This window comes from Geotrypetes seraphini, chromosome 3 (assembly GCF_902459505.1).
Source record: "Geotrypetes seraphini chromosome 3, aGeoSer1.1, whole genome shotgun sequence".
In the NCBI taxonomy this organism is placed as follows: Eukaryota; Metazoa; Chordata; class Amphibia; order Gymnophiona; family Dermophiidae; genus Geotrypetes; species Geotrypetes seraphini.
In genome coordinates, this window is record NC_047086.1 from 226,467,866 (window position 1) to 226,493,970 (window position 26,105).

At 44.4% G+C, this 26,105-nt stretch overlaps 1 protein-coding gene across 6 annotated transcripts in view; it reads right to left on the reverse strand.

Moving 5' to 3' along the window:
• The window catches only part of DGKA (diacylglycerol kinase alpha), a 281,663-nt gene that overhangs the window by 56,627 nt on the left and 198,931 nt on the right, over positions 1 to 26,105 (reverse strand). For all 6 annotated transcript variants that reach the window (XM_033937010.1, XM_033937009.1, XM_033937011.1 and 3 more), the window contains 3 exons: positions 7,868 to 7,987; positions 6,965 to 7,082; positions 5,914 to 6,002 (listed from right to left, as the gene is read on the reverse strand). In XM_033937010.1, the coding sequence (XP_033792901.1) occupies positions 5,914 to 6,002; positions 6,965 to 7,082; positions 7,868 to 7,987 (327 nt within the window). The remainder of the gene's footprint in view (positions 1 to 5,913; positions 6,003 to 6,964; positions 7,083 to 7,867; positions 7,988 to 26,105) is intronic.

The following is a 26,105-nucleotide window of genomic DNA, read 5'->3' on the forward strand; positions in this document are numbered from 1 at the left end:
AATCGATAAATCGTCCTAGACCGAAGGAGGAACAGGAACCAGCAACAGCAGAAGCAATCTCTCCTAAGCTTATTGGCAGGCTAGGCTCATTTGAAGGCAGATGAGCGATTTTTCCTTGAAGGCAAATTGCTTTCAAGTGCCTAACTCCCTTCAGATGCCTAAAATCTGCTGCAATTAGCATTTGGGTAGATGTTTATTTAAACAGACGATTTTTCTAATCAGCTTTTAATATGAATAGAAAGAAAGAAAGATGTGTTAGAGAGCATTGTAGATCATTTCTGATGTTTTCTCAATTTAAAATTTTCAGTCAGAAGTGCTCAGCTCTACATATAAAATTCAAGGTCAGAACTTCTTTTCTAAGTCATCGTTTATTATATTTACAGCCTTTTTCAACAAAGCCGCTTTTGCCCGTTCTATGCTTTCTGGGAGTGCAAGTGGCCCTGTGGCATATTGAGACTCAGGTTTGGCATTCTTATTCAGTCCCCGATTCAGCATTTGGGGGGGCGATGCTCCCACAAATTAGATTCAGCGTACAGTGGGGCGATGTGTGACATTCAGCGAATGACCACCAGGATGGTCTCAGGACTCAAGGACCTCCCGTATGAGGAAAGGCTGGGTAAGTTGCAGCTATACTCACTCGAGGAGAGGGGAGACATGATTGAGACGTTCAAATATGTCACGGGCCGTATTGAGGTAGAAGAGGATATCTTTTTTCTTAAAGAACCTACGGCGACAAGAGGACATCCGTTGAAACTCAAGGATGGGAGATATCATGGTGACACCAGGAAGTACTTCTTCACTGAGAGGGTGGTTGATCATTGGAATAGTCTTCCTCTGCAGGTAATTCAAGCCAGCAGCACGCTGGACTTTAAGAGAAAATGGGATAAGCATGTGGGATCACTTCAGGGAAGAATTTAGGGGGTGGGTCATTAGAGTGGGCAGACTGCATGGGTCAATGACTGGCTGAGTGGCAGACTTCAGAGGGTGGTGGTTAATGGTACCCTCTCTAAAACATCGGAGGTGACCAGTGGAGTGCCGCAGGGCTCGGTCCTGGGTCCATTCCTTTTCAACATATTCTTAGGGGATCTGACTCAAGGGCTTCAAGGTAAAATAACACTATTCGCCGATGACGCCAAACTATGTAATATAGTAAGTGAATGCAGTTTACAGAATTATATGGCGCAGGACCTGCTTACATTGGAAAGTTGGTCCTCAACCTGGCAGCTAGGCTTCAATGCTAAGAAATGTAAGGTCATGCACCTCGGAAGCGGAAATCCATGCAAGACGTACTTCTTGAACGGAGAAACTTTAACTAGGACTTCAGCAGAACGAGATTTAGGAGTAATCATCAGTGCAGACATGAAAACTGCCAATCAAGTGGAGAAGGCTTCATCTAAGGCAAGGCAGATATTGGGTTGTATCAATAGAAGTTTCGTCAGCCGAAAGCCTGAAGTCATAATGCCGTTGTACAGGGCCATGGTGAGACCTCATCTGGAGTACTGTGTGCAATTCTGGAGGCCACATTACAGTAAAGATGTGCGCAGAATTGAATCGGTTCAACGGACGGCCATCAGGATGATCTCGGGGCTCAAGGGTCTCTCGTACGAAGAGAGACTGAACAAATTGCAGCTCTACACTCTTGAGGAACGTAGGAAGAGGGGAGACATGATCGAAACATTTAAGTACCTCACGGGACGTGTCAAAGTGGAAGATGATATTTTCTTTCTCAAGGGACCCTCGGCCACAAGAGGGCACCCGCTCAAACTCAGGGGCGGAAAATTTCATGGCGACACCAGAAAGTATTTCTTCACAGAGAAAGTGGTTGATCATTGGAACAAGTTTCCAGTGCAGGTGATCGAGGCAGACAGCGTGCCAGACTTTAAGAATAAATGGGATACTCATGTGGGATCCCTACAAGGGTCAAGATAAGGAAATTGGGTCATTAGGGCATAGACAGGGGGTGGGTAAGCAGAGTGGGCAGACTTGATGGGCTGTAGCCCTTTTCTGCCGTCATCTTCTATGTTTCTATGTTTCTATGTTCTATGTTTCTATGACTTGTTGGGCCGTGGCCCTTTTCTGCCGTCATCTTCTATGTTTCTGTACTGGGACTCAAGTCTGGCATTCTTAGTCAACCTCCGAGTCAGCATTTGGGGGAGGAAGCAATACCCTTCCCCCAATTCAATTCAACGTTTGGGGGGGGCAATGACCCCTACAAAAACCTCCCCCCCAAAAATTATTCCCTCCCCCTCTCCTCTATGTCTGTGATCTGGCACCTCAGCGGACATGGAACGAGGCTACTTGCAAGCAACATCAAGCGAGAAATTGAGAAGTTTTTAAACTAAGAAGAAGGGGAAAGCCGACAGTCGACCAAGAGTCGATGGTTCGGGAAATGGTATACCCAGAGGATACCATGCAAGAAGATTGCGAGGCAGACTCACTGGATCATAGGCAAGATAGAAATCCAGACTGATTGAAAGGGACGGAAATGAAGGAGATAGAAGGGGAAAGGAAATGAAAGAAAGTAACAGGCCACAAACTTAAGTGTATGTACACAAACGCAAGGAGCCTAAGGAATAAAATGTGGGAATTGGAAACTATGGCACAAAAAGATAATCTAGACATCATCGGCATCATGGAAACATGATGGAATGAGGACAATGTCTGAGACACTGTGCTACTGGGATACAAGCTTTACCGCAGAGACAGAATAGGGCAAAAAGGTAGAGATATTGCCCTATACATAAAAGGGAATTGAGTCTACCGGAGAGAACATGCCGGAAGCAAACAATAAGGTAGAGTCTCTATGGGCCAAAATACTGGGAACAATTGGAACGGATACGAAGATCGGCATCTTCTACCGATCTCCAGGGTAGTCCGAAGAGACTGATGGAGAGATGACAGACGAGATTAAACACAAATGTAAGGGAGGCAATGCAGTTATCATGGGCGACTTCAATTATCCGGGGATAGATTGGAACCTAGGCACCTCCAGCTGCAGTAGGGAGATCAAGTTCCTGGATGCTGTAGGCGATTGCTTCTTGGAACAACTTGTCAAGGAAAATACAAGAGGAAATGCAATTCTGGACTTAATTCTAAAAGGACTATGAGGACCGGCACAAAGTATAGAAGTAAAAAGAACGCTGGGAAACAGTGATCACAATTTGATCCACTTCAACCTGGACATAGGAACAAAAAAATCGATCCCAAACGACGGCCACAGCACTGAACTTCCGAAAAGGGAACTACAAACGGATGAGAGTCATGGTGGGGAAAGGGATTAGGAAGAGGATAAGCCCTGTAAAAACGCTAGAGCAAGCATGGTCTCTTTTTAAGGACACAGTCACCGAGGCACAAAATCTATATACACCGCGTATCAACAAGGGTTCCAAGAGGAAAAAGAAGAAGGAACCGGCGTGGCTCACTGTGAAGGAAGTGATCAGAGACAAGAAGACTTTGTTTAAGGAATGGAAAAGGACAAAAATGGACGAAAACTGGAAAAAGCCAAACATCAAAGCAAGTGCCATAAGGCAGTGAGAGAGGCCAAAAGAAACTATGAGGAAAAATAGACAAGGAGGCAAAAAATTTTAAGCCGTTCTTTCAATATATTAAGGGGAAATGACCCGCGAAGGAAGCGGTGGGGCCGTTAGATGACTAGGGAATAAAGGGAGTACTGAAGGAGGATAAAGCCATCGCTGTCAAACTGAACACATTTTTTGCATCTGTATTTACCAAAGAGGATATATCCAATATATCGGAAGCCGACAGGTTATACACAGGAAACGAAGACAGGAAACTGACAGGGTTGACGGTCAGCCTAGAAGAGGTATGCAGGCAGATTGATAGGCTCAAAAACAATAAATCCCTGGGACCAGACGGCATCCACCCAAGGGTAATCAAGGAACTGAAAGGGGTTATAGCTGAACTGCTTCAACTAATAGCCAATCTATCGATCAAATCAGGAAGGATTCCGGAAGACTGGAAAGTGGCGAATGTTACGCCGATCTTCAAGAAAGATTCGAGGGGAGATCTGGAAAACTACAGCCCAGTGAGTCTGACTTTGGTACTGGGAAAGATGGTAGAGGCGCTGATAAAGGACCGCATCATTGATCACCTTGATGGACACAATCTGATGAGGACCAGCCAGCATGGCTTCAGTAAAGAAAGATCTTGCCTGACAAACTTACTGCACTTCTTCGAAGAGTAAAGAGGCAGATAGACAAGGGTGACCTAATTGTTATTTTATTTTTAATTGTAACTATGGATAAAACTGTATGTTTATGGTTTTAAACTGTTTTATTTGTCCCCCCCAAATTATTATTGTTATACGCATTGAAAATACTTGATATTGCGTTTAAATCAAAATCTCAATAAACTTGAAACTTGACATTGTATATCTGGATTTTCAAAAGGCGTTTGACAAGGTCCCGCATGAACGACTACTTAAAAAAATTGTGAGCCATGAAATCGAGGGTGATATACTCATGTGGATTAAAAACTGGTTGGCGGTAGGAAACAGAGAGTAGGGGTAAATGGACAATACTCAAACTGGAGAAGCGACACAAATGGAGTGCCGCAGGGTTTGGTGCATGGGCCCGTGCTCTTCAACATATTTATAAACGACCTGGAAATTGGTACGATGAGTGAGGTGGTTAAATTTGCGGACAAATTTATTCAGAGTAGTGAGGACACAGAAGGATTGTGAAGACCTATAACGAGACATAAACACAATTGAGGAATGGGCTGCGAAATGGCAAATGAGGTTCAACATGGATAAGTGCAAAGTGATGAAAGTCGGTAACAAAAATCTTATACACAAATACAGGATATCCGGTGTGGTACTCAGGGAGACCCCCCAGGAAAGAGACTTGGGAGTACTTATAGACAAGTCAATGAAGCCGTCCGCACAATGCGGGGCAGTGGCAAAAAGGGCGAACAGAATGCTAGGAATGATTAAGAAAGGGATCATAAACAGATCGGAGAAGGTTATCATGCCGCTATACCGGGCCATGGTGCGCCCCCACCTGGAATACTGCGTCCAACACTTGTCGCCATACATGAAAAAGGACATAGTACTACTTGAAAGGGTCCAGAGAAGAGTTACAAAAATGGTTAAGGGGCTGGAGGAGTTGCCGTACAGCGAGAGGCTAGAGAAACTGGGCCTCTTCTCCCTTGAAAAGAGGAGACTGAGAGGGGACATGATTGAAACATTCAAGATAATGAAGGGAATAGACTTAGTAGAGAAAGAGAGATTGTTCACCCTCTCCAAGGTGGAGAGTACGAGAGGGCACTCACTAAAGTTAAAAGGGCATAGATTCCATACAAACGTAAAGAACTTCTTCTTCACCCAGAGAGTGATAGAAATCTAGAACGCTCTTCCAGAGGCTGTTATAGGGATTCAAGACAAGGTTAGACAAGTTCCTGCTGAACCAGAATGTACGCAGGTAAGGCTGACTCATATAGGGCACTGGTCTTTAACCTAAGGACCGCCATGTGAGCAGACTGCTGGGCATGATGGGCCACTGGTCTGACCCAGCAGTGGCAATTCTTATATTCTTATGGCACCTCTCTTTCAAGGACTCCCACTGGAAGGGGACGATTCAGAGCAGCTGCTTTATCGTAGCCATGCTGAAATATCCCACATGAAACAGCCCATTCCGTGGTGGTCTCCTCACTCCTTCAGAATCCCAGCCTCCTCCCTACCTCCCTTTCCTATCCAGTCAAACATTCAGCATCCTCCCTGTCAAAGGATCAAAGCGTCAGTCCTCCCTCACTCTCTGATCACATTCCCAGACTCCTTTCTTCCTCCATTCGCAGTTCCAGTCTCTTCCCTGCCTTCCCTGGGCTGTGGCCTCTTTCCTCGACTGCTCAGAGCTCTTGCGCTATCCTGTTTAGGAAGCAGGAAGTGGAACTTACGGCGGCCTCTTTGCGAGACTTGGCGTAGGTGCTGATGCAGCAGGACGGTGCTTTCCGTGCACAACGCTCATGAACAGTGTATTTACAAACTGCCAGGATAAAAAACAAAGACAGGAGTCTTGAGATGCAAGGACAGAAAGGAGAAGAGGCGATACAGAGAATAAAAGAGGTGGATTAAGAGAAACATGGAGAGAAGGAGGCAGAGCCAGCATAAAGCTCTCCTTCAAATAAGCTGTTACCAGAAGCCTCACCATTTTCTCTCTTAGCAAAAACTAAGGGCTCCTTTTACTAAGGTGCGCTAGCGGTTTTAGCGTGCACTTAGCACACGTTACAGTACCGCACGCGCTAACCGCTAACGCCTCCACAGAGCTCGCGTTATTATTTTTCATTTAGTGCGTGGTTAGCACGCGCTAATCTTTAGCGTGTGCTAAAAACACTAGCGCACCTTAGTAAAAGAAGCCCTAAGAGAGTTTTATAAGAGTCTACAGAAAGGTTTCCTGGGAAGGGAGAAAACACTTGGAATGGGAAAGGGACAGTGCAAAGGCCCAGATAGTTGAGCTGGAGAATACAGCAGAGAGGGGAGGGAGAGATGAGGTGTAAGGGACAGTGAAGGGGAGGGGAAGAGAGCTGAGTCAGAAGGGATAGTGTAGAGTAGTGTTTCTCAGCTCGGTCCTGGAGTACCCCCCTTGCAAGTCAGGTTTTCAGGGTATCCACAATGAAAGAAATTTGCACATAATTGAGGTAGTGCATGCAAATCAAGTTTATACATGGATATCCTGAAAACATGACTGGCAAGGGGGTACTCCAGGACAGAGTTGAGAAACACTGATGTAGAGCAGTGGTTCCCAACTCACCAGCCAGTCGGGTTTTTGGGATAGCCCTAATGAATATGCATGAGAGAGATTTGCATATAATGGGGGCTGTCCTGAAAACCTGACTGGCTGGTGGTCCTCCAGGACAGGGTTGGGAACCACTGGTGTAGAGGAGCATTGGAGATATCTGGGATAGATTATGGGAAGTTGTTTAGTCAGGGGTTAGGTCAGTCACTCACACGTGCAGCACAGGCCCTGCTTCCTTACACCAAAAAGCAGTGTCTCACACACATTGCAGTAAACTGGACGATTGAAGTGTTTTAGATGCCACATATGCTGTCCATCATCTTTCATATTCTGAGAACAGAGGAGACACAGAAATCAGGTTAAAACAGACTAGGCAGAGATCAGGTTATTGCAAGCTTTTGAGGGTGTGGCCGTTCTTTGCTGTGCTGAAAGTACAAAGCGGTCCCTTGGCAGCCTCATTCAGCCTTCCCTTCCACCAGCTGCTACTCTTTACACCAGGGGTCCCCAAAGTCCCTCCTTGAGGGCCAAATCCAGTCGGGTTTTCAGGATTTCCCCAATGAATATGCATGAGATGTATGTGCATGCACTGCTTTCAATGCATATTCATTGGGGAAATCCTGAAAACCCGACTGGATTCGGCCCTCAAGGAGGGACTTTGGGGACCCCTGCTTTACACCCTAGTGCACTCTCCTCCTGCTGGCTGGAGGGGCACAGCTCTTCCTGCCTCACACTGTCACCTCCTCTGCTAATGTCAAACTGAAGTTTGATATGTAGAGTCCTGTATAATTTCGTGGGACACTCTCAAACCTTGCACTGTTTAAACTTCAGAGTGAAGCTGGCAGAGGAGCAGAGAGAAACAGCACTGCTCTCCTGCCTCAGTTGGGAGGGTATCAGGTGGGTGAGTGGAAAGTAGTTATTACGCCAACCCGGGAGCAGCGGTACGAGTGCCGCAAGTAGCAATTTTTCTCGAGGAGGCTGGACATTGCTATCTTTGGATCTTGCTTAAAACTAGCTTTGATTTACAGGGGCTTAGACTAGGCTCCCCTTTGGAAAGCTGACGATTATATTTGCAGGATTCTCCCTTTATTCCCCCCACCAGAGACCCCTGTCCATACTATCTCTAGGCCTAAGAGGACGAGCAGGGGTACAGTAGTTAATCCTCCTCGCAGCCATTCCTCATACGACACTGTCCCATTTCCATCATAGTCAATTTCCTTCATCATTTCCTGTAGGATCTGAGAGAGAGAGAGAGAGAGAGAGAGGGGAACAGGTTAACGATTCTGAGGGTTTCTGATAGAAAATAAATTCAGGGGTGCCTCAATATATAAATACTAAAAACCATGGGCCTGATATTCAAATTACAGAAGGAAGCAGCAGCAGGTGCCAAGCATGTCCGGGAAGTGCTTTTTACAAATAAATTGTGAGATAAATGTCTAAAATTTGGCACATCCCACTGAATGCAGATGATCATCATTCTTGCCAAATGGTGAAATGTTTTTCAAAACACACACAAAAGCAGGGGTGGACCAAGAACTTTCCTGCACACAAGTATAGAATACAGAACACTCTTTTGTTGGTAAAGCACCAACAGATACTAAGATCCGACATGGGTCTGGACTGGGTTATAGAGTACATGTAACTATTACATATCAAGGAACCTACTACTACTATTTAGCATTTCTAAAGTGCTGAAAGGCGTACACAGCGCTGACGGGACTAGGTGTGTCCCAAGGACTGGGTTGAGAGACGCTGATGTAGAGGTTGGCTTCTTTACACAGAATATTGTGTACTGGGTTTCATTCTGCAGGGAAGTGTTCAGGTGACGACTGGGTGCATATATATATTGCCATATTATTTGTGGATGCCTCTTATGTTTTGATTTGCTCTAAATTTTTACATATTGTGCATGTCAGTGGCTAGTCTTGGAAATGTAGTTTATGTTTAAATATTTTTATTAAAGTGTTCAAGAAAAGGTGCAAGTAAAAGATCATAGCAGTGTAATCTAGAGACTCTTACATGTGCACTACTCAAACCCCCACCATCCCTCCGCCCACACCCTCCCCCAACCACCAACAACAGTAGTAACAAGAACCAACATTCTGATAAGTGGAGTGCGACCCCCCTCATAAGTTCAGTGTGCGTCCACGGGCCTGAGGTGTAAAGTCCATCCAAAAATGTTCCCAAATCTGACAGAAGCAGCGGCCTGGGCCCAGGTCAAGGTCACCAGCCTGTCTCCACTCCAAAGAGTCTTGCACTATCATCATAGCTCTCCACTGACTGTAAGTCGGTGGATCCTGTGATATCCAGTTTGTCAATATGGCTTTCTATCCCAGAAGCACAGTATGCGCTACAAAAGCTGTCATTCCTTTCAATTTTGGTGCAGCAATAGTATAATAGCCAAATAAAGCTCTGGGCAGAGGAGACCAACGTCTGCCCCAGAGGGAAGAAATATAGTTGCCCAGATCATGCCAGAACTGGAGAATCAAAGGACAAGTCCAGAGCATGTGACCCAGTGAAGCATGAGCCTGTGTGCACTTGGGGCAATGATGAGTGAAAGTGATGCCCATCCGAGCTGCCCTTTCAGGGGAAATGTAAAGCCGCAGCACCACCTTCAATTGTAGTTCCCAGTGAGTAACATTGGCAGACACTCTCTTGATGGTTTTCAGCACCTGTTGAATCTGTTGAGCTGTCAAAGAACACTGCAGATCTTCCGCCCAAGCGGCCTCCAAAATGTCCAGACTAGGTCCCGCTTGGCAGTCCTGGAGACCCAGTAAATAAAATTTAAGAGGGATCCTCTGTTGAGCTGATAAACTAAAAAGCTCAGAAAGTGCTTCACAACTCTCCTCCTTAAGATGTTTAACTTGGAAATGTAGTTTAAAAGAATAAATCATCCTCCATGGTTAGGAATCTGCCCTTTTCAGGAACATATAATTTTGTGGAGATGTTATTTTGATGCTTTGGAAAGGCATTAAAGAGTCTGGACAAATTCTTTCATGGGCTGAACGGATTTGATTCTCATTGGCAAAGAGCGATAGAAACTGGTGAGATTCAAAGGCCTTTCTTGCATGTTATGATTAAGAAAGTATGTTTGGGGAGTTCCAGATTACTTAGCTTGGGAGATGCAAACTGACAAAACTTCACTGCTGAGATCTGACAGCTGTGTCATCCACAGCATCTGAAGGAAACTCTTCCAGTGGGAACAGTTTCCAAAAGTGAGATGATTATGTTCCATGGCCCGTGAATCTAAACTGTCTGAAATGTGTACAAGAGAATTTCTAGAACATGATTATGCTTATAAATGCATCAAGGCCTCATGTGAGAGAAATCTCCTTTTCTCTAATTGAGTTTTAATGTTAACAGAGTGTAGAGTATTGTGAAGTAAGGGGATTGGTACTGCTGCATTTATTCTTTCCCTCTATATGGGAAGCACAACTGACAAACCAGCTAAACAAAAAATCTTAAGCAGAGGAAAAACAGATCTCAACCAATTCTGGACCAAAGTATCTGAACAATTGGGATGGTCACTCACCAAAAGAACAATCCTACAATCACTAGACGCCATTGCCCCATACATCTTTATTTATTTATTTAATTTTCTATACCGTTCTCCCAGGGGAGTTCAGAATGGTTTACATTAGGGGTGCCCACACTTTTTGGTCTTGCGAGCTACTTTTCAAGTCAAAATGATCTATCAACAATAAAATAAAAATAAAAAAAACCACACAAAGCACACTGTACGCAGAGAAAATGTTAATTATCATTTATATTCCAGTGTTTTTCAAAGAGGTCAAAGCACTTGACTTTAAAATATGCAATGTCACCTCAGTAACAACTATACAAAAATAGACAAATATACTCCCTCCCTTTTTATTAAACCACATAGCGGTTTTTAATGCAGGGAGCTGCGCTGAATGCCCTGTGCTGCTCTCGATGCTCATAGGTTCCCTGTGCTAAAAACCGCTATTGCGGGTTAGTAAACGGGGGCCATAGTGCAAAATATAGATAGCAGATATAAATTCTCAAAACAGACACATTTTGATCACTAAATTGAAAATAAAATAATTTTTCCTACCTTTGTTGTCTGGTGATTTCATGAGTCTCTGGTTGCACTTTCTTCTTCTGACTGTGCATCCAATATTTCTTCCTTTTTTCAGCCTCCTGTATGTTTCCTCTCCTCCAGACCTCATTCCCTCCCTCAACTTTTTCTTCCTATATCCCTGCCCCCTCCTTTCTTTCTTTCTCCCTGCCCCTTCTTTCTTTCTGTCTCCCTGCCCCTTCTTTCTTTCTGTCTCCCTGCCCCTTCTTTCTTTCTGTCTCCCTGCCCCCTTTCTTTCTGTCTTTCTCTCTCCATGCCCCCTTTCTTTCTTTCTGTCCCCCTTTTCTTTCTTTCTTTCTGCCTCCCTGTCCCCCCTTTCTTTCTGTTTCCCTTCTTTCTTTCTGTCTCCCTGCCCCCTTTCTTTCTGAATGTCTTTCTCTCTCTATGCCCCCTTTCTTTCTTTCTGTTTCCCTGTCCCCCCCCTTTCTTTCTTTCGGTTTCCCTTCTTTCTTTGTCTCCCTGCCTGCCCTCTTTCTTTCTCCCTGCCCTCCCCCAAGCCACCACCGCCGCCGAGTTGTGAGCTATCCCTGCTTCCTGACACGGTAAACAGAAGCGCCGGGCCGACCAACCTTCCACCCAATGTCAATTCTGACATCGGAGAGGAAGTTCCGGGCCAGCCAGGCAATGATTGGCAGGCCCAGAACTTCCTCTCCAATGTCAGAATTGATGTCAGGGGGGGGAAGCTGGTCAGCCCGGCGCTGGTCGGCCCAACTGTATACTGCGTCGGGAGAGCAAATGTCCATGGCAAAGCAGGTAGAATTCGAAGGCAATGTGAATCTATCATGGAGCCCGGGATGGGCTCCGTGATCAACTCGTGTTGCCTTTGCGATCTACTGGTCAATTGCGATCAACCTTTTGGGCACCCCTGGTTTACATGAATTTATTCAGATACTCAAGCATTGTTCCCTGTCTTTCCTGGTGGGATCACAATCTATCTAATATATCTGGGACAATGGGGGGGATTAAGTGACTTGCCCAGAGTCACAAGGAGGTTTGATGCTGAGGTTGTAGCTTTAACCACTGTGCCACACTTTGCAAGGTCAGAATATCCAAATCCTTACCCTGATATATCGAGGACCTAAAGACGGAAAAACAAGCATACTGATGCTTAGAAAGACAATATAGCACAGTGTTCTCCCCAGAAATTTTTTCCAGCCAGGTGGCATGAAAAAGTAGCCGGGTGTGGCAGGACGGGGAAATTTGGTGGTGGGGAAAATTAAATGTGTACTATTTTTATTAGTTAATTATTATTATTTTCCAATGCTCAATATGACTTCCTTTTTTAAGGTTTGACACTTGTGTCAGAATATGTTTACTAAATTTAAGAAGTATCCAATTCCAGAAGTGGATAATTAGATATGCACCCTCTTTCAAATGGTATAGAGCAGGGGTGCCCACACTTTTTGGGCTTGCGAGCTACTTTTAAAATGACCAAGTCAAAATGATCTACCAACAATAAAATTTTAAAAAAAACACAAAGCACACTGTACACATAGAAAATGTTAATCATCATTCCTATTCCAGGGTTTTTCAAAGAGGTCAAAGCAGATGACTCTATGCACTATCACCTCAGTAACAACCATACAAAAATAGACAAATATACCCCCCTCCCTTTTTACTAAACCACAATAGCAGTTTTTAGCGCAGGGAGCTGCGCTGAATGCCCAGTGCTGCTCTCGACGCTCATAGGCTCCCTGCGCTAAAAACCTCTATTGCGGTTTAGTAAAAGGGGACCACAGTGTAAAACATAGACAGCAGATATAAATTCAGACACATTTTGATCACTAAATTTAAAATAAAATCATTTTTTCCTACCTTGTCTGGTGATTTCATGAGTCTCTGGTTGCATTTTCTTCTTCTGACTGTGCATCCAATCTTTCTTCCCTTCTTTTAGCCTGTATACTTCCTCTCCTCCTGACCCCCTTTGCCCCCCCCAACGTTTTCTTCCTCTCTCCCTGCCCTCTCTTTCTTTCTCTCTTCATGCCCCCTTTCTTTTTTTCTGTTTCTCTTCTTTCCTTCTGTCTCCCTGCCTGCCCTCTTTCTCCCTCCCTGCTCTCCCCCAAGCCACTGCCATCGGATAACAGGCCACTGGCCAAGCTCTCCCTGCTTCGGGCCCACCAGCATTCCTCTCCCCGACGTCAATTCTACCGTCGGAGAGGAAGTTCCGTTGGCCAGAACTTCCTCTCCGACGGCAGAATTGACGTCGGGGAGAGGAAGGTTGATCGGCCCAAAATCGACCTATTGGAAAAAATGCTGCTGAGTCCTGCCTTTGAGGAAACAGAAAGTAGGCAGGACCTGGCAGCAAGAAGAGCAAATCGCAAGCTTAACTGACCTGTCTCCCGCTTTAGCCCGCGAACGGGGCTCTAACATGTGCGTGCCGGCTTCCCTTCTCTTCCCCCCCCCGACATAACTTCCAGTTTCAGAGGGAAGAGAAGGGAAGCCGGTACAAGCACACGTTAGCCCCCGGAGCATAAGTTCTTCAAGCCGTTTTTTTTTTTTTTAAATGTTGAGCAGCGGCGGCAGCAGCAGAATTCAGGAGCGGGCTAGTCAGGAGGGGAAAAAAGAGAAGGGAAAGGAACCTGCTCTGCGATCGACTGGGGTCGCCTGAGCGAGCGACCTGTTGATCACGATCGACGTATTGGGCACCCCTGGTATAGAGGTTTAAAAAAGGGAAATGCGTTAATGAAGTCATTAGGTTCAATCTAGCCATTTATTTCTGCATGAATTTAAACAACTAAAAAAAAAAAGATAAATATAGCTCATCCAGTCATAAAAGAAATGGCTCTACAGCACCTCTAATGTTTTTTGATTACTAGGTTCCTTCTTGAGATCTCACTGTGGATATGAAATAGATGCGATCCCCACTTCCAGACCTCTTCCACATAATTTATGGAGAGGTGTTACTAAGCCTTGAAGGAGACCTGTGTGATTGCACTACAGCAAAAAAAAAAAAAAAAAAAAGTAGCAGATAAAGATCATAGTGAGAGCTAGGGCAAAACAGTTTAGGTAAAGATGCAGGTAATAATTAGCAGTGTATTAAAAATATTTTATTTAATTCTTTATAGTGTATGTGTGCATGTGGGGGGGGGACAACACCTACGTCAACAGTAAAGTTAGAATAGGGTCATTAAATCCAGTAGCGTACCTAGTATATGTGACAGTCAGTTATGATCATTTTTTAACAACCCCCTCCTCTATATAAAAGAGATTTTTAATAATGAGTCACACAACAAGGGTGCACCTAGGAAAAGGCAGTATCTTAAACACTGCAGTGAGCACTAGAACACCAACACACGCATTGTAAAACCAAACAAGCCAGATCCTGCACAGTCAATTGATCCTGTACAGTCGAAGCTAACAAAAAAAGCCATGTCCTTTTCATACACACAGAACACAGAAACACCCTCGCCCAATATGGAATAATCACAAACTAAAAATAGAAATACGTAGACAAAAGTTAAACTGAACCAAGAAACCAGACTCTGCATACAATGCAACACCACAGAAACAGTAACACGTCCTCTAATACTGTGCAAAATATAAAAACTGCCACATAACAATCATCACTTTACAAATTAACAAATAGAAATAAAACAAATAATGAGAAATAAGAAAATACCATTTTATTGGACTAATCCATTTTTCAATTAGCTTTCAGAGGCCAAATTTTTCTTCAAGACAGTACAGTATACTGCTGTTATGGTATCCTGTCCTGACCTGAGGAAAGGGGTTTAGTCCAAAAAAAAAAAAAATTGCCTTATTTCCATTTCCTATTTATAAATTTTATATCAATACAGTTACAATACTACTTGATTCTATGTAAAGCAACCAACAAAAAAAAGTTTTTCTACCTTTTGTCATTTCTGCTTTAATCATCTCATCACTCTCTTCTTTTTATTCAGCGTTTGTCCTCGCTCCCTTCCATGCAACATCTGTCCTCTCTCTTTGCCCCTTCCACCCAGCCTCTGCCCTCTCTCTCTCTACCCCTTCCATCTACTGTCCACCCTCTCTCTGCCCCTTGCATCCACTGTCCAACCTCTCTGCCCTTTCCATCCAGTATCCGCCCTCTCTCTGTTCCATATGCCATCTTCCCTCTTTCTATATCCTTTCAATAACCTGTATATCCTGTGCCCTTTCTCTCCTTTGTACATGATTCATTTCAGCTTCACCCCTCTTCAATTTTTTGTCTCCAACCCCTCCCCTATGCTCTGGCATCTCTCTCTTCTCTTTTCCTTCCTTCCTTCTCACTTCACTCCATGGTCTGGCATCTCTATCTCCTACCCTTCTCTCCCCCATGCCCTGGCATATATCTCCTCTCCTATCTCTCCCTCTCTCTCCTTCTCTGGCACCTCCTCTCCTTTCTTTCCCTCTGGTCTTGCATTTTATGTCTCCTTAGTTTCCCTTCCCTCCCCCTATGCCCTGGCATCTCTCTCCTCTCCTTCCATCTCCCCCTACCACTCCATTATCTGGCATCTCTTCTTCCTTTCTCTCCTTCCTTCCTCCTGGTCTAGCATCTGTCTCCTACCCCCTCCATGGTCTGGTAGCTTCTTTCCTTTCCCTCTCTCCCATGGTCTTGGCATCTCTTTCCTCTCCTCTCCCTTCCCTGGTCTTCCTTCTCCCCTCTCTCTCTCGAATTGGGTGCAGCAGCAGCACTTCTCTTCCTATTCCCTCCCCAATTGGGTGCAGCAGCAGCAGCATTTATCTTCCCCCTCCCCCCAATTGAGTGCAGCAGCTTTTCTCTTCCCCTTGCTCCCCCCAAAAAATTGGGTGCAGCAGCAGCAACATTTCTTTTCCCCCTCCCCCCTTGGGTGCAGCAGCATTTCTCTTCCCATCCCTCCCATCGGCAGAATTGCAAGCTTCCCTCCATCACTGACATATCTTCCATAAGTCAGTGATGGAGGGAAGCTTACAACTTTATGCTCTTGCTTGCTTCGGGCCTTCCTCGTGGCCAGGTCCTGCCTTCGTAGAAACAGAAAGTAGGCATGACCCAGCAGCGAGGAAGGCCCAAAGCAAGTAAAAGCAGCAAGTTGTAAGCTTCCCTCTCCAGGGCTCTAACATGTGCGTGCCAGCTTCCCTTCTCTTCTCTCCCCCCATGGGACGTAACTTCGGTTTCGGAGGGAAGAGAAGGGAAGCTGGCTTGCACACTTTAGAGCCCTGGAGCGTGGGTTCAATTCGCATGCTGGCAAAAAAAAAAAGGCAGGAGTCAAGCACAATTTTCGGCGGCAAGTCAGCAAGTCAGCCCGGAAAGGAGCATCGGTAGTAGCAGCAGGATTTGCCAGACGGTCATCTAAATTAGCCAGGCGGAGCGCCCGGCTAAAAGGCCCTAGCGACAACACTGTAGCAGAAAAGCCACTCTCATGACCACAAACTATTATGGAAGTCAGCCATAAAAGCATATAAACACTACATAAATGAAGCTAAGAAAACACACTACACCTCAGAAATATTTATATGTTTATTTTTATGATGTTCAAAACTATTTTCTCTTATATATAATGCTGATGTGTAGAGAGAAACATATGTCTTTAGTCGGATTTGGATACTGAATATCGGTTACAGCTTATTAGGTACATTATATTTTTTATCAGCTCTGTATGAGACATTTATCAGCTCTCTATGAGACATTGATGCTGTATTTCATTATTCATTTTTACTTGCATACGCTGCATATTTTAACATGAAAAATTGGCTTTATTTATATTTTTCTATATTCTTTATTTTTCATATTTCTTTAAATTGCTTATTTTTAGTCATGTTTTATGTATTTATAATGCATGATGACATATTTATGTTATGTTTTTAGACTGTAGACTCCTGATACAGGCCCTTTCGGCCAAAACACGTACATGTCGAGTCTTTATTTAAACAAATAAAGTACTCTGGCACCCAGAGGTTGCTTTCACTGTCTTTTGTGGTTTCTCTGGTGTGAGAAGGTAATTTCTCCTATCTTTGGTACATAGTCTCGTTACTCAACAACATATTAGCATCTAGTGAATTAGCAGAATGTATGGGAAGCACGCACTCACACCGATTCCCAAAACCTAAAGAGCAGACCTATCCACCCCATCAAATTTCAGATCAATTGTTGGTATTCCTCTATTAACCAAACTACTTGAAACCCTAGTCTGCACTCAACTCACCGCCTACCTCAAAAATTCTCCTGCTTTCATCCCATTCAGTTTGGTTTCTGTGCATATCACAACACGGAACTCCTATTACTGACCTTAATAACAGATGTCGAGTACAGGACAACAGTCCATCCTATTCCAACTGCAGACCATAATGAATTACTTACCAAACTAAATAAACATGTCTAACGGGGTCAGTCCTCAAATGGTTCAGAGACTTTCTAACAAATAGAGAACACTGCCTCTGGAAAGATGGCACTGTCTCCCAAACCTGGAAATCCTTCTGTGGTGTCCCACAAGGTTCCCCTCTATCCCCCACATTATTCAACCGTTTCATGAACGCCCTAGGTGACATCTCCATCACTAAGGGAGAATGTCTCCTATCTTTTGCAGATGACAGCTTTCATTCCACTTGGAATTGACTTGAGTGAAACATCCACAAAAGAATCAGATGGCATAGAAAAAAAAACCTACTCCTGGGCATTACATAACTAACTTAAACTAAACACAAATAAAACCAAATGACTATGATTCCATAACTCATCTCAGATGGTCCTCACATCTCTATCACTACCATCAGGATCTACTCTAAACACAGAAAACTGCCAAGGTTCTAGGATTCATACTCAACTCCACTCGCTCATATGAACCCCAGATCTCCAACTTATAGAGAAAAACCTTTTACACTGAGGCAACTAAGATTGATCCAACCTTACTTCCACAATCACCACTTTGCCATCCTAGTCCAAATGCTGGTCTTATCACAGCTTGACTGCTTCAACTCGCTATACACTGGCCCGAGTTCCTCTCTACAACACAAACTACAAATGATTCAAAACACAGCAATCAGACTGATCTCCAGACAAAAAAAAAAAAAATGACACTATATCAGAATATTACCAAACACTTCACTGGATACCTATACATTTACGAATCACATTCATGATATTCTGTATCATGATCCATAATCCTACACGCTAACACCTTAGAGCAGGGGTAGGGAACTCCGGTCCTCGAGAGCCGTATTCCAGTCGGGTTTTCAGGATTTCCCCAATGAATATGCATTGAAAGCAGTGCATGCAAATAGATCTTATGCATATTCATTGGGGAAATCCTGAAAACCCGACTGGAATACGGCTCTCGAGGACCGGAGTTCCCTACCCCTGCCTTAGAGCAAATAAATCACACTTCTCATCATTGAGGATCCCTAGCACAAACCTACTAATGCTTCCTTCATCCAATTTAATCTATAACTCTCTATTCACCTATACAACCATCAAAACATGGAACAATCTCTCAACAACCATTAGGACTGAACTGAAATATCTCAGCTTTCGAAAAAAACTGAAACCAACCTGTACAACAGACCTCATCAACTTGTAACTTAACCACCGCTGCCATCTCAAGAAAGTCATCACTAGTACCAAATCAAGATATTATCTCAGACACTGTCAGACACTGTATATACTCCATGGAAAACCTCTCCAAAATTGCAATTTACATGTTAGATCTTCCCTACTCATTATTGTAAAACTTTATTAAAAATTTGCAATCAAAGGAAGGGAGTGACGTCATCACGGAATATGGCCGCTTAAACTTGGAGCTCTGTCGGGGCTCGCGGTTGAAAGTACAATATTTGCTTACTGGGGTGAAGTGAGCGCTATCTTTTGGAGCCAGAGACCGCGGATTGTATGGCGAGTTGGAAGAAGTTGGAGAAATTTCACTTTTCTAGCGCTACGAGTGTGAAAACTCGATCGCACGTTCCCGGCTCCCCGACGGCGCCTCCCAAGATGGCGGAGCCGATCGCGCCTTTACAAATAGCGTCTTCTCAGACCAGCGCCTTACCGAATGATTGCCACATGGAAGGGAAAATTGAATCGTGGTTTCAAGTTTCAAGTTTATTAGGATTTTATATACCGCCTATCAAGGTTATCTAAGCGGTTTTTTTTACAATCAGGTACTCAAGCATTTTCCCTCTCTGTCCCGGTGGGCTCACAATCTATCTAACGTACCTGGGGCTATGGAGGATTAAGTGACTTGCCCAGAGTCACAAGGAGCAGCGCGGGGTTTGAACCCACAACCCCAGGGTGCTGAGGCTGTAGATCCAACCACTGCGCCACACACTCCTCCACAGAAATGGTGGGGCTGAGATCTGATGTGAAGGCAGCGCTGGGAGAGCTTCGGGCGGAAGTGGGAGATCTGAGCGGCAGAGTTCTTGTAGCTGAGGAGAGGTTGGGCCACGTGAAAGTGTTGGCGGAGGAACGCTCAGCTACCATGGACACAGCAGTGGCACAATTGGATGATCTAAAGAGACAGGTCGAGGACCTGGAGAATCGCTCCAGGCGAAATAATTTACATTTCAAGGGAGTGCCTGATTTGGATCACTATAAGGATGCCAGGGAAGTGGTGTCTGACTTTTGCAAAGCCCTACTTGCTGAAGAAGGTCAGACGATAACATCAGTGATTGACTTGCAGAGGGCACACAGAAGCCTGGGTCAGACGAGGGGGCCTGGCAACCGCAATATTGTAGCCTGTTTTGGTGACTTCCAATTGAAAGAAAAAGTTTTACAGGCTGCACGGCGTCGCCCTGATTTTGTATGGCAGGGGTTGAAAGTGGGGGTTTATCAAGATCTGGCCCTTGCAACACTCTAGAAACGCAGATCTTTTCGGGAAGTCACCCAACTATTGCGTGCTGAGGGTTACAGATACAGGTGGCTTTTCCCCTTTGGCTTGCACTTTACCATCAATGGGACACACAGGAAGGTGGATAATGTAATAGACGCATGGCTGGCACTGAAAGACCTCGGATGTCGGATGCCGCCGGATTCCTCTGCTCGAGCTCTGTCTGGCCCAGTATCGGAGATCAGAGCTGGTGATTCTCAGAACAATGTTGCAGCTAACCAACCTTCCACTTCAGCTACCTGATCCGGATTTCCAGAAAGAACTTTAGCTTTTATTTTTTGTTTGCCACTGTATCGTTTGAGGCTATGACCCCTATGTTGAACTCTGTCAGTGTTTTTTGCTATCCTCTGTCTACAGCATGTTGGGTTGATGATTGAGGGAATAGCTGTTCAAATTGTTCTGAGTGGTTCTATTTTACAGATAATGTTGGTCATTTGTATGTACAGGTTTGGATGGGGTGCTTATTGAGTGTGGGTTTTCTTTTGTATGATTGAGAGCATGGCAGTGTGAGTGACGAGATTAAGCATTGCAGGGTGCTTTCTATGGGCCTTTTCAGTATGACTCATTTCTTATCATGGCTGATTCGAAACTTGGAGAATCAGCTAATTGGAGGGGGGGAGGGGGGAGGGGATGTTCGTAAGGGGTCTAGCAGACAGCGGAATATAGGTACTGGGAGGTCTCCAGGGAAAGATCCAGAATTGATCATAGGCTCCTGGAACGTAAATGGGCTTAATAGCCCGGGCAAACGGAGTAGTCTTTCGTGATCTTCATCGTATGAAGTGGGACATTTGTCTCCTGCAGGAGACACACTTAAGGCCTCGGGATGTTTCCTTGCTCCAACGGCCACAGTTTGATATGCTCTGGACCCATCAGGGAGAGGGGGCTACTAAAAGGGCAGGAGGATTGGCTATCTTGGCACGTAAGGGCCTGGGACTGTAGGTGGAACAGGTATACAGGGATGGAGAGGGTAGGTGTTTAGCGATAAAAGGTGTTCTTCAGGGTCGCCCTCTGACTGTTATCAATATTTATGGTCCTAATGCGGGTCAGGAAGCTTACTATCGGAACTTAAGGGTGGCTTTGAGTACATTTGTAAAAGGGGCGATCTATCTGGGAGGGGACTTTAACGTCCCTCCAGAACCTGCTGTTGACCATTCAGGGGGAGGGCGTAGATCATTACGGAAGTCAGCTGCTGCATTTCGGGCTCTAATGGGTTCGCTTGGCTTAGTAGATGGTTGGCGTCTGCTACACGGTACTCAAAGATCTTATACTTTCTATTCCCACGCTCAAAACACTTACACTAGATTGGATGGGTTATGGATTCACAGGAACCAAGCAGGGGGACTGCGAGAGGCGGAGATAGAACCGATGCATGTCTCGGATCACACGCCGGTTTGGTTATCATGTACAGGCATGTTAGATCCGGGGGGTTGTACATATTGGAGACTTAACGTATCCCTGCTGAGTTCCTCCCAGGTGGTTTCCGCGGTGGAAAATACTATGAGAGATTATTTGACATTGAACGATAATGGGGAAGTATCTGATGCTATTTTATGGGATGCTCTTAAAGCGGTAGTCCGGGGAGAATTTATTAAGTGGAGGGCTAGATTTAAAAAACAGAGAGCCCGAGCCTTTCTTCAATTGAGAACCCGCCTAATCCAGTTGGAATTACACCACCAGAATACGAGGGACTCCCAGACATTGGCTCAGTTGCACAGAGTCCGGGACGAATTATATCAGCTTCAGGTAGAGGAAACAGAGCGTATGCGCGAGAGATTTCGACTTAACATCTATGAACATAGCAATAAAGCTAGTGCACAATTTGCCAGATATATTCGTATTAAACAAACTCGGACCACTATTACTCATATTAAGGGAGATGTAGGGGGGGAATTACATGTTACGGATTCTGCCATTCAGCGGGAGTTCAAAGCTTTCTATTCTGGGCTCTATGGACACCCGGGGCCCTTGGATGAGGGAGCGCAAACTGGATTTCTGGATTCGCTGCAGATACCTGCGCTGTCCGAGTCAGATCAGGAGTATTTAAGGGAACCGATACAACTCTCCGAGATCCTAGGGGTGATTGCGGGGTTGAAGAACGGCAAGTCCCCAGGGTTAGACGGGTATACTAGCCGATATTACAAACAGTTCTCGACGCAATTGGGGCCTCTCCTGGTCAGAGTAGCTAATGGAATTTCTACTGGTGATCGGTTGCCGCCTACAATGGGAGAGGCTGGGGTGGTTATATTGCCCAAACCGGGCCGCGACCCTTTACTATGTGGGTCTTATCGACCCATATCATTGCTAAATTTAGATGCAAAAATTTTGGCTAAGGTTTTAGCTCAACGCTTGGGGAAGGTATTACCGTCCTTGATCCATCAAGACCAAGCGGGGTTTATACAGCGGAGACAGGTGAGCGATAATATCAGACGAACCCTTAATTTACTTTGGGAAGCGGGTACTGGTTGAGACAAGGTGGTTTTGATTTCAGTCGATGCCGAGAAGGCATTCGATCGGGTTCTTTGGGGGTTTTTATGGGACGTGATGGACCGGATGGGGCTGGGGGGCACGTTTGGAGATTGGGTTCGGGCTCTGTATGTTGATCCGAGGGCTTGTTTGCGGATTAATCAATCGTACACTGATTTCTTTTCCATCTTCAGGGGAACTCGGCAGGGATGCCCACTCTCTCCATTATTGTTTGCGGTGTCACTTGAACCCCTTGCTTTAGCCATTAGACATCATATATCGCTGGTTGGGATTGTCAGTGGAGGGGTAGAGCACCGAATAGCGATGTTTGCGGATGATATCATCTTATATACCCCATCTCTTACAGCTATTTGACACTTATGGGAAGGTTTCTGGGTTTAAAATAAATCTAGCAAAAACAGAAATCTTGAATGACTCTGACACAGAGGGAGGTGGATAGACTACGGGACACTTTCCCCTTTAGATGGGCTGAACATGGGATCAAATATCTGGGAATCCATATTCCTTCGGATCTTAAGAGAATTTACGAGAAAAACTATTTGCCTATTTATCGCCGTATACGAGCTGACTTACAGCGTTGGCATGGACTGTGGTTGTCATGGTGGGGCAAGATAGCGATCATTAAAATGAATGTACTTCCTAGGTTGCTATTCCTGTTTCAGACATTGCCTATACCGGTTCCTTTGGGGGATTTGCGGAGACTGGGCAGGGAAATCCGTACTTTTATTTGGCATTGTAAATCCCCAAGACTCTCCCAGTCCCTATTGTGGGCTCCTCGGGAAGTGGGGGGCAGGGGGTTGCCTAATCTGGTGTGGTATTATCAAGCGGCACAGCTGAAGTTAGTGCTTGATTGGGAATTGGGGGAACACAAAAGTGGGGTACAGCTAGAACAGCGCCATAGTAGCATGGAGCCTTTGAAATACAAATTGTGGTCTTCTGGGTCGCAGCGCTTATGGATACAGAGCATATCTAACCCTTTTGTGCAACATTTGGCACGACTATGGAATCTAGCGCGTACTCAGATGGGTGGTGGGGCTTTGGTTTCCTCCCTGGCTAGTATACAGACTGAACCTCTGTTTCCTGCAGGCCGAGATAATTGGGTCTTTCAACGTTGGTCTCAAAGGGGGATACGAGTGTTTCGAGACCTAGTTGGGACGACTGGGCTCATTCCATTTCTAACACTCCAACAGAAATATGACTTACCTGAGGGTGACTATTTTGCCTATTTTCAAATCCGACATTTCATACTAGCCCAGGGTTGGGGATCTGGATTGCAGCTTGATAAGGAACCTCTGGAAAATCTGTGGTTGTTATTGCAGAAGGTTCCTAAATCACTGTCGGTATTATATCAATATAGGAGGGGATGCTCACCTGCTATTTATTCTTTTCAAAAGCAATGGGAGAGGGACCTAGAATCACAGTTGTCTGCTAAAGACTGGGAGGTAGTTTGCAGGGAGGTTTATAAAGCTTCTTCCTGTGCTTTGGTTCAGGAAAACGCCTATAAGGTGCTCACACGGTGGTATTATACCCCGGAATGTCTGCATAGAATGTTTCCTGGAGTGTCTGATCAATGTTGGAGATGTGGCTTACATGTGGGGTCTTTTCTACATATCTGGTGGGAATGCGGGATCCTTCAATCCTTCTGGAAAGCGGTGATTGGCACACTATCTGAGTGTCTGGGTGAATGTGTTATTCTGTCTCCTCAGAGTTGCCTTCTGGGCTTATATAATAACAGGGAGCATACTTGGCAAACGAAGTTTATTAGATGGGGTTTGGCGGCTGCAAAATGCCTCATTGCCAACCACTGAAAAAATAAAGAGGCTCCCTCTCATACTGCATGGGTAAACCGATTGTTATCGATGGGGAGGATGGAGATAGCAGTGGCTAAGAGGCGCCACACCTATATCATTTACTTTCATACTTGGAGTAAGTTGGAAGACCTATTGGACACTCTTTAGGGGATCTCCTAGTATTAGTTGCTTTGTTGTCTTCTAGGTGAATGGGGAGGTGGGGTATTGTGGAGTGTTATCGGTTGGGGAATTTGTACTTGGGTGGGAGCATGGGATGGGAGGGATAGACCAGAGGAGATTGACTGGTTTTGCTTTGGGGCTTGGTTTTATTGATTTCTTACTGTATTATCTAAATTATGCTTGTATTTGATACTATTTGTTCTATGTGGTATTGCTGTTATTGTATAACACCTGGACAAAAAATTTTTCAATAAACATTTATATATGAAAAAAAAATAAAAAAATTTGCAATCAAAAATGTCACTGTCATTGTAATTCTCCATAATAATATATGAGCCTATTTACTTGTAAATCGTCTTGAACCTATTCTGGATATGTGTGATATAGAAATTCAGATTAGATTAGATTAGATTCTCTCTTGAAATACATGGTAAAACAAGTTATTTTATGAACACTGCAGTATTCTACAGTTACACCTTATCATTTCAGGAACTCCCTTGACTACAGAAGCTTGAGCATTCCCAACATTGAGAAAATTCCTTGACTATCCAGGGAGGAGTAATTTTTGTTAGGTTTAGCATCCCAAATCATTTTGAAAAGTTGCCTCCTGTGCTACAAGAGGCAGAAGCCATACCATACTGTATGGTTTCTTATATCCTGCAATTTTCTGCTAGGAATCATTGCGGTTTACAATTTAGTTACAAGAACATACAGTTGAAATTATAGCAATGTTTTTAGAACTTAGATAGGTATGCTTCAAGGGGTTATAGAGAGAAAAAGATATGCCTTTAGCATTTTCTTAAAACTGTAGTAGGTGGGGAATTGTCATAAAACCAGAGGCAGGCTATTCCAGGCTTTGGATCCTTGATATTCGAATTCGAAAGAACACTCAAATAGCTTTTTCTGACGAACTAGTTGGGGAGAAGGAAATGCCAGTTCAAGGTACTGAGTTCTCGAGTTGTGAAAGGAATGCATGAGCTTAATATCTGATATTAGTCATTGGGAGTTCTCTCCATATATTGCATTGTAAACCATGCAAGTGATCTTAAATTGAATTCTTTTTGTCAATGGTAGCCAGTGTAGATCTGTTAGGGGGGAGTGTGGCACAGTGGTTATAGCTAAAGCCTCAGAATGATGGGGTTGTGGGTTCAAACCCACATTGCTCCTTGTGACCCTGGGCAAGTCACCTAATCCCCTCATTGCCCCAAGTACATTAGATAATGAGCCCGAAGGGACAGACAGGGAAAAATGCTTGAGTACCTGACTAAATTCATGTAAACCATTCTGAGCTTTCCTGGGAGAACAGTATAGAAAAATGAATGAATAAATAAATGGACTAGCTTTTTCAAATTTGTTTACTCGAAAACCACTATCTAGCCACTGTTTATTGTAAGAATTGTAGCCTCTTAAAATTCTTTTTCAGAAATATCATAATATAAGGAGTTACAGTCATCTAGGTACGGGAGTAACATTGTTTGCGCAACTATTCTGAAGCTGGTCTGAGTCATGATGGATCTTATTACTCTTAATTGCCTTAGTCTGAAGAAGAATTTCTTAACCAAGGAGGCAGTCTGGGCTTCGCAGGTTAGATTGGAATCCAGGATGACACTTAGTATCTTTGAAGTTTTCTTGATCTTTAGCTTTTCTCCTGTCGTCAGCACCAGATTAGTATTTGGCAGTGTGTTATAGTCACCAAACCAGAGAATTTTTGTCTTTAGTTTATTGAGTTTGAGGAAGCTTTTCTGTATCAATTATGCCCCTTTTCTGTATTGATTAAGCCCCTTAAGTACTGGAGTTTTCCATCAGAGGATTCTTTGACTAGGTATAGGAGGAAGATATCGTCTGCATAAGAGAATCTGTGGACATTGGGAAAGGAGAATTTTGTTGCCTGAGGTTCTCAAGTACACGTTAAATAAGGGAGGAGAGCTTGGCAAACCCTGGGGTACATCACAAGAAGCATTCTGGCCGGCCCAGGTGCCTAAGGCTCCTCCTA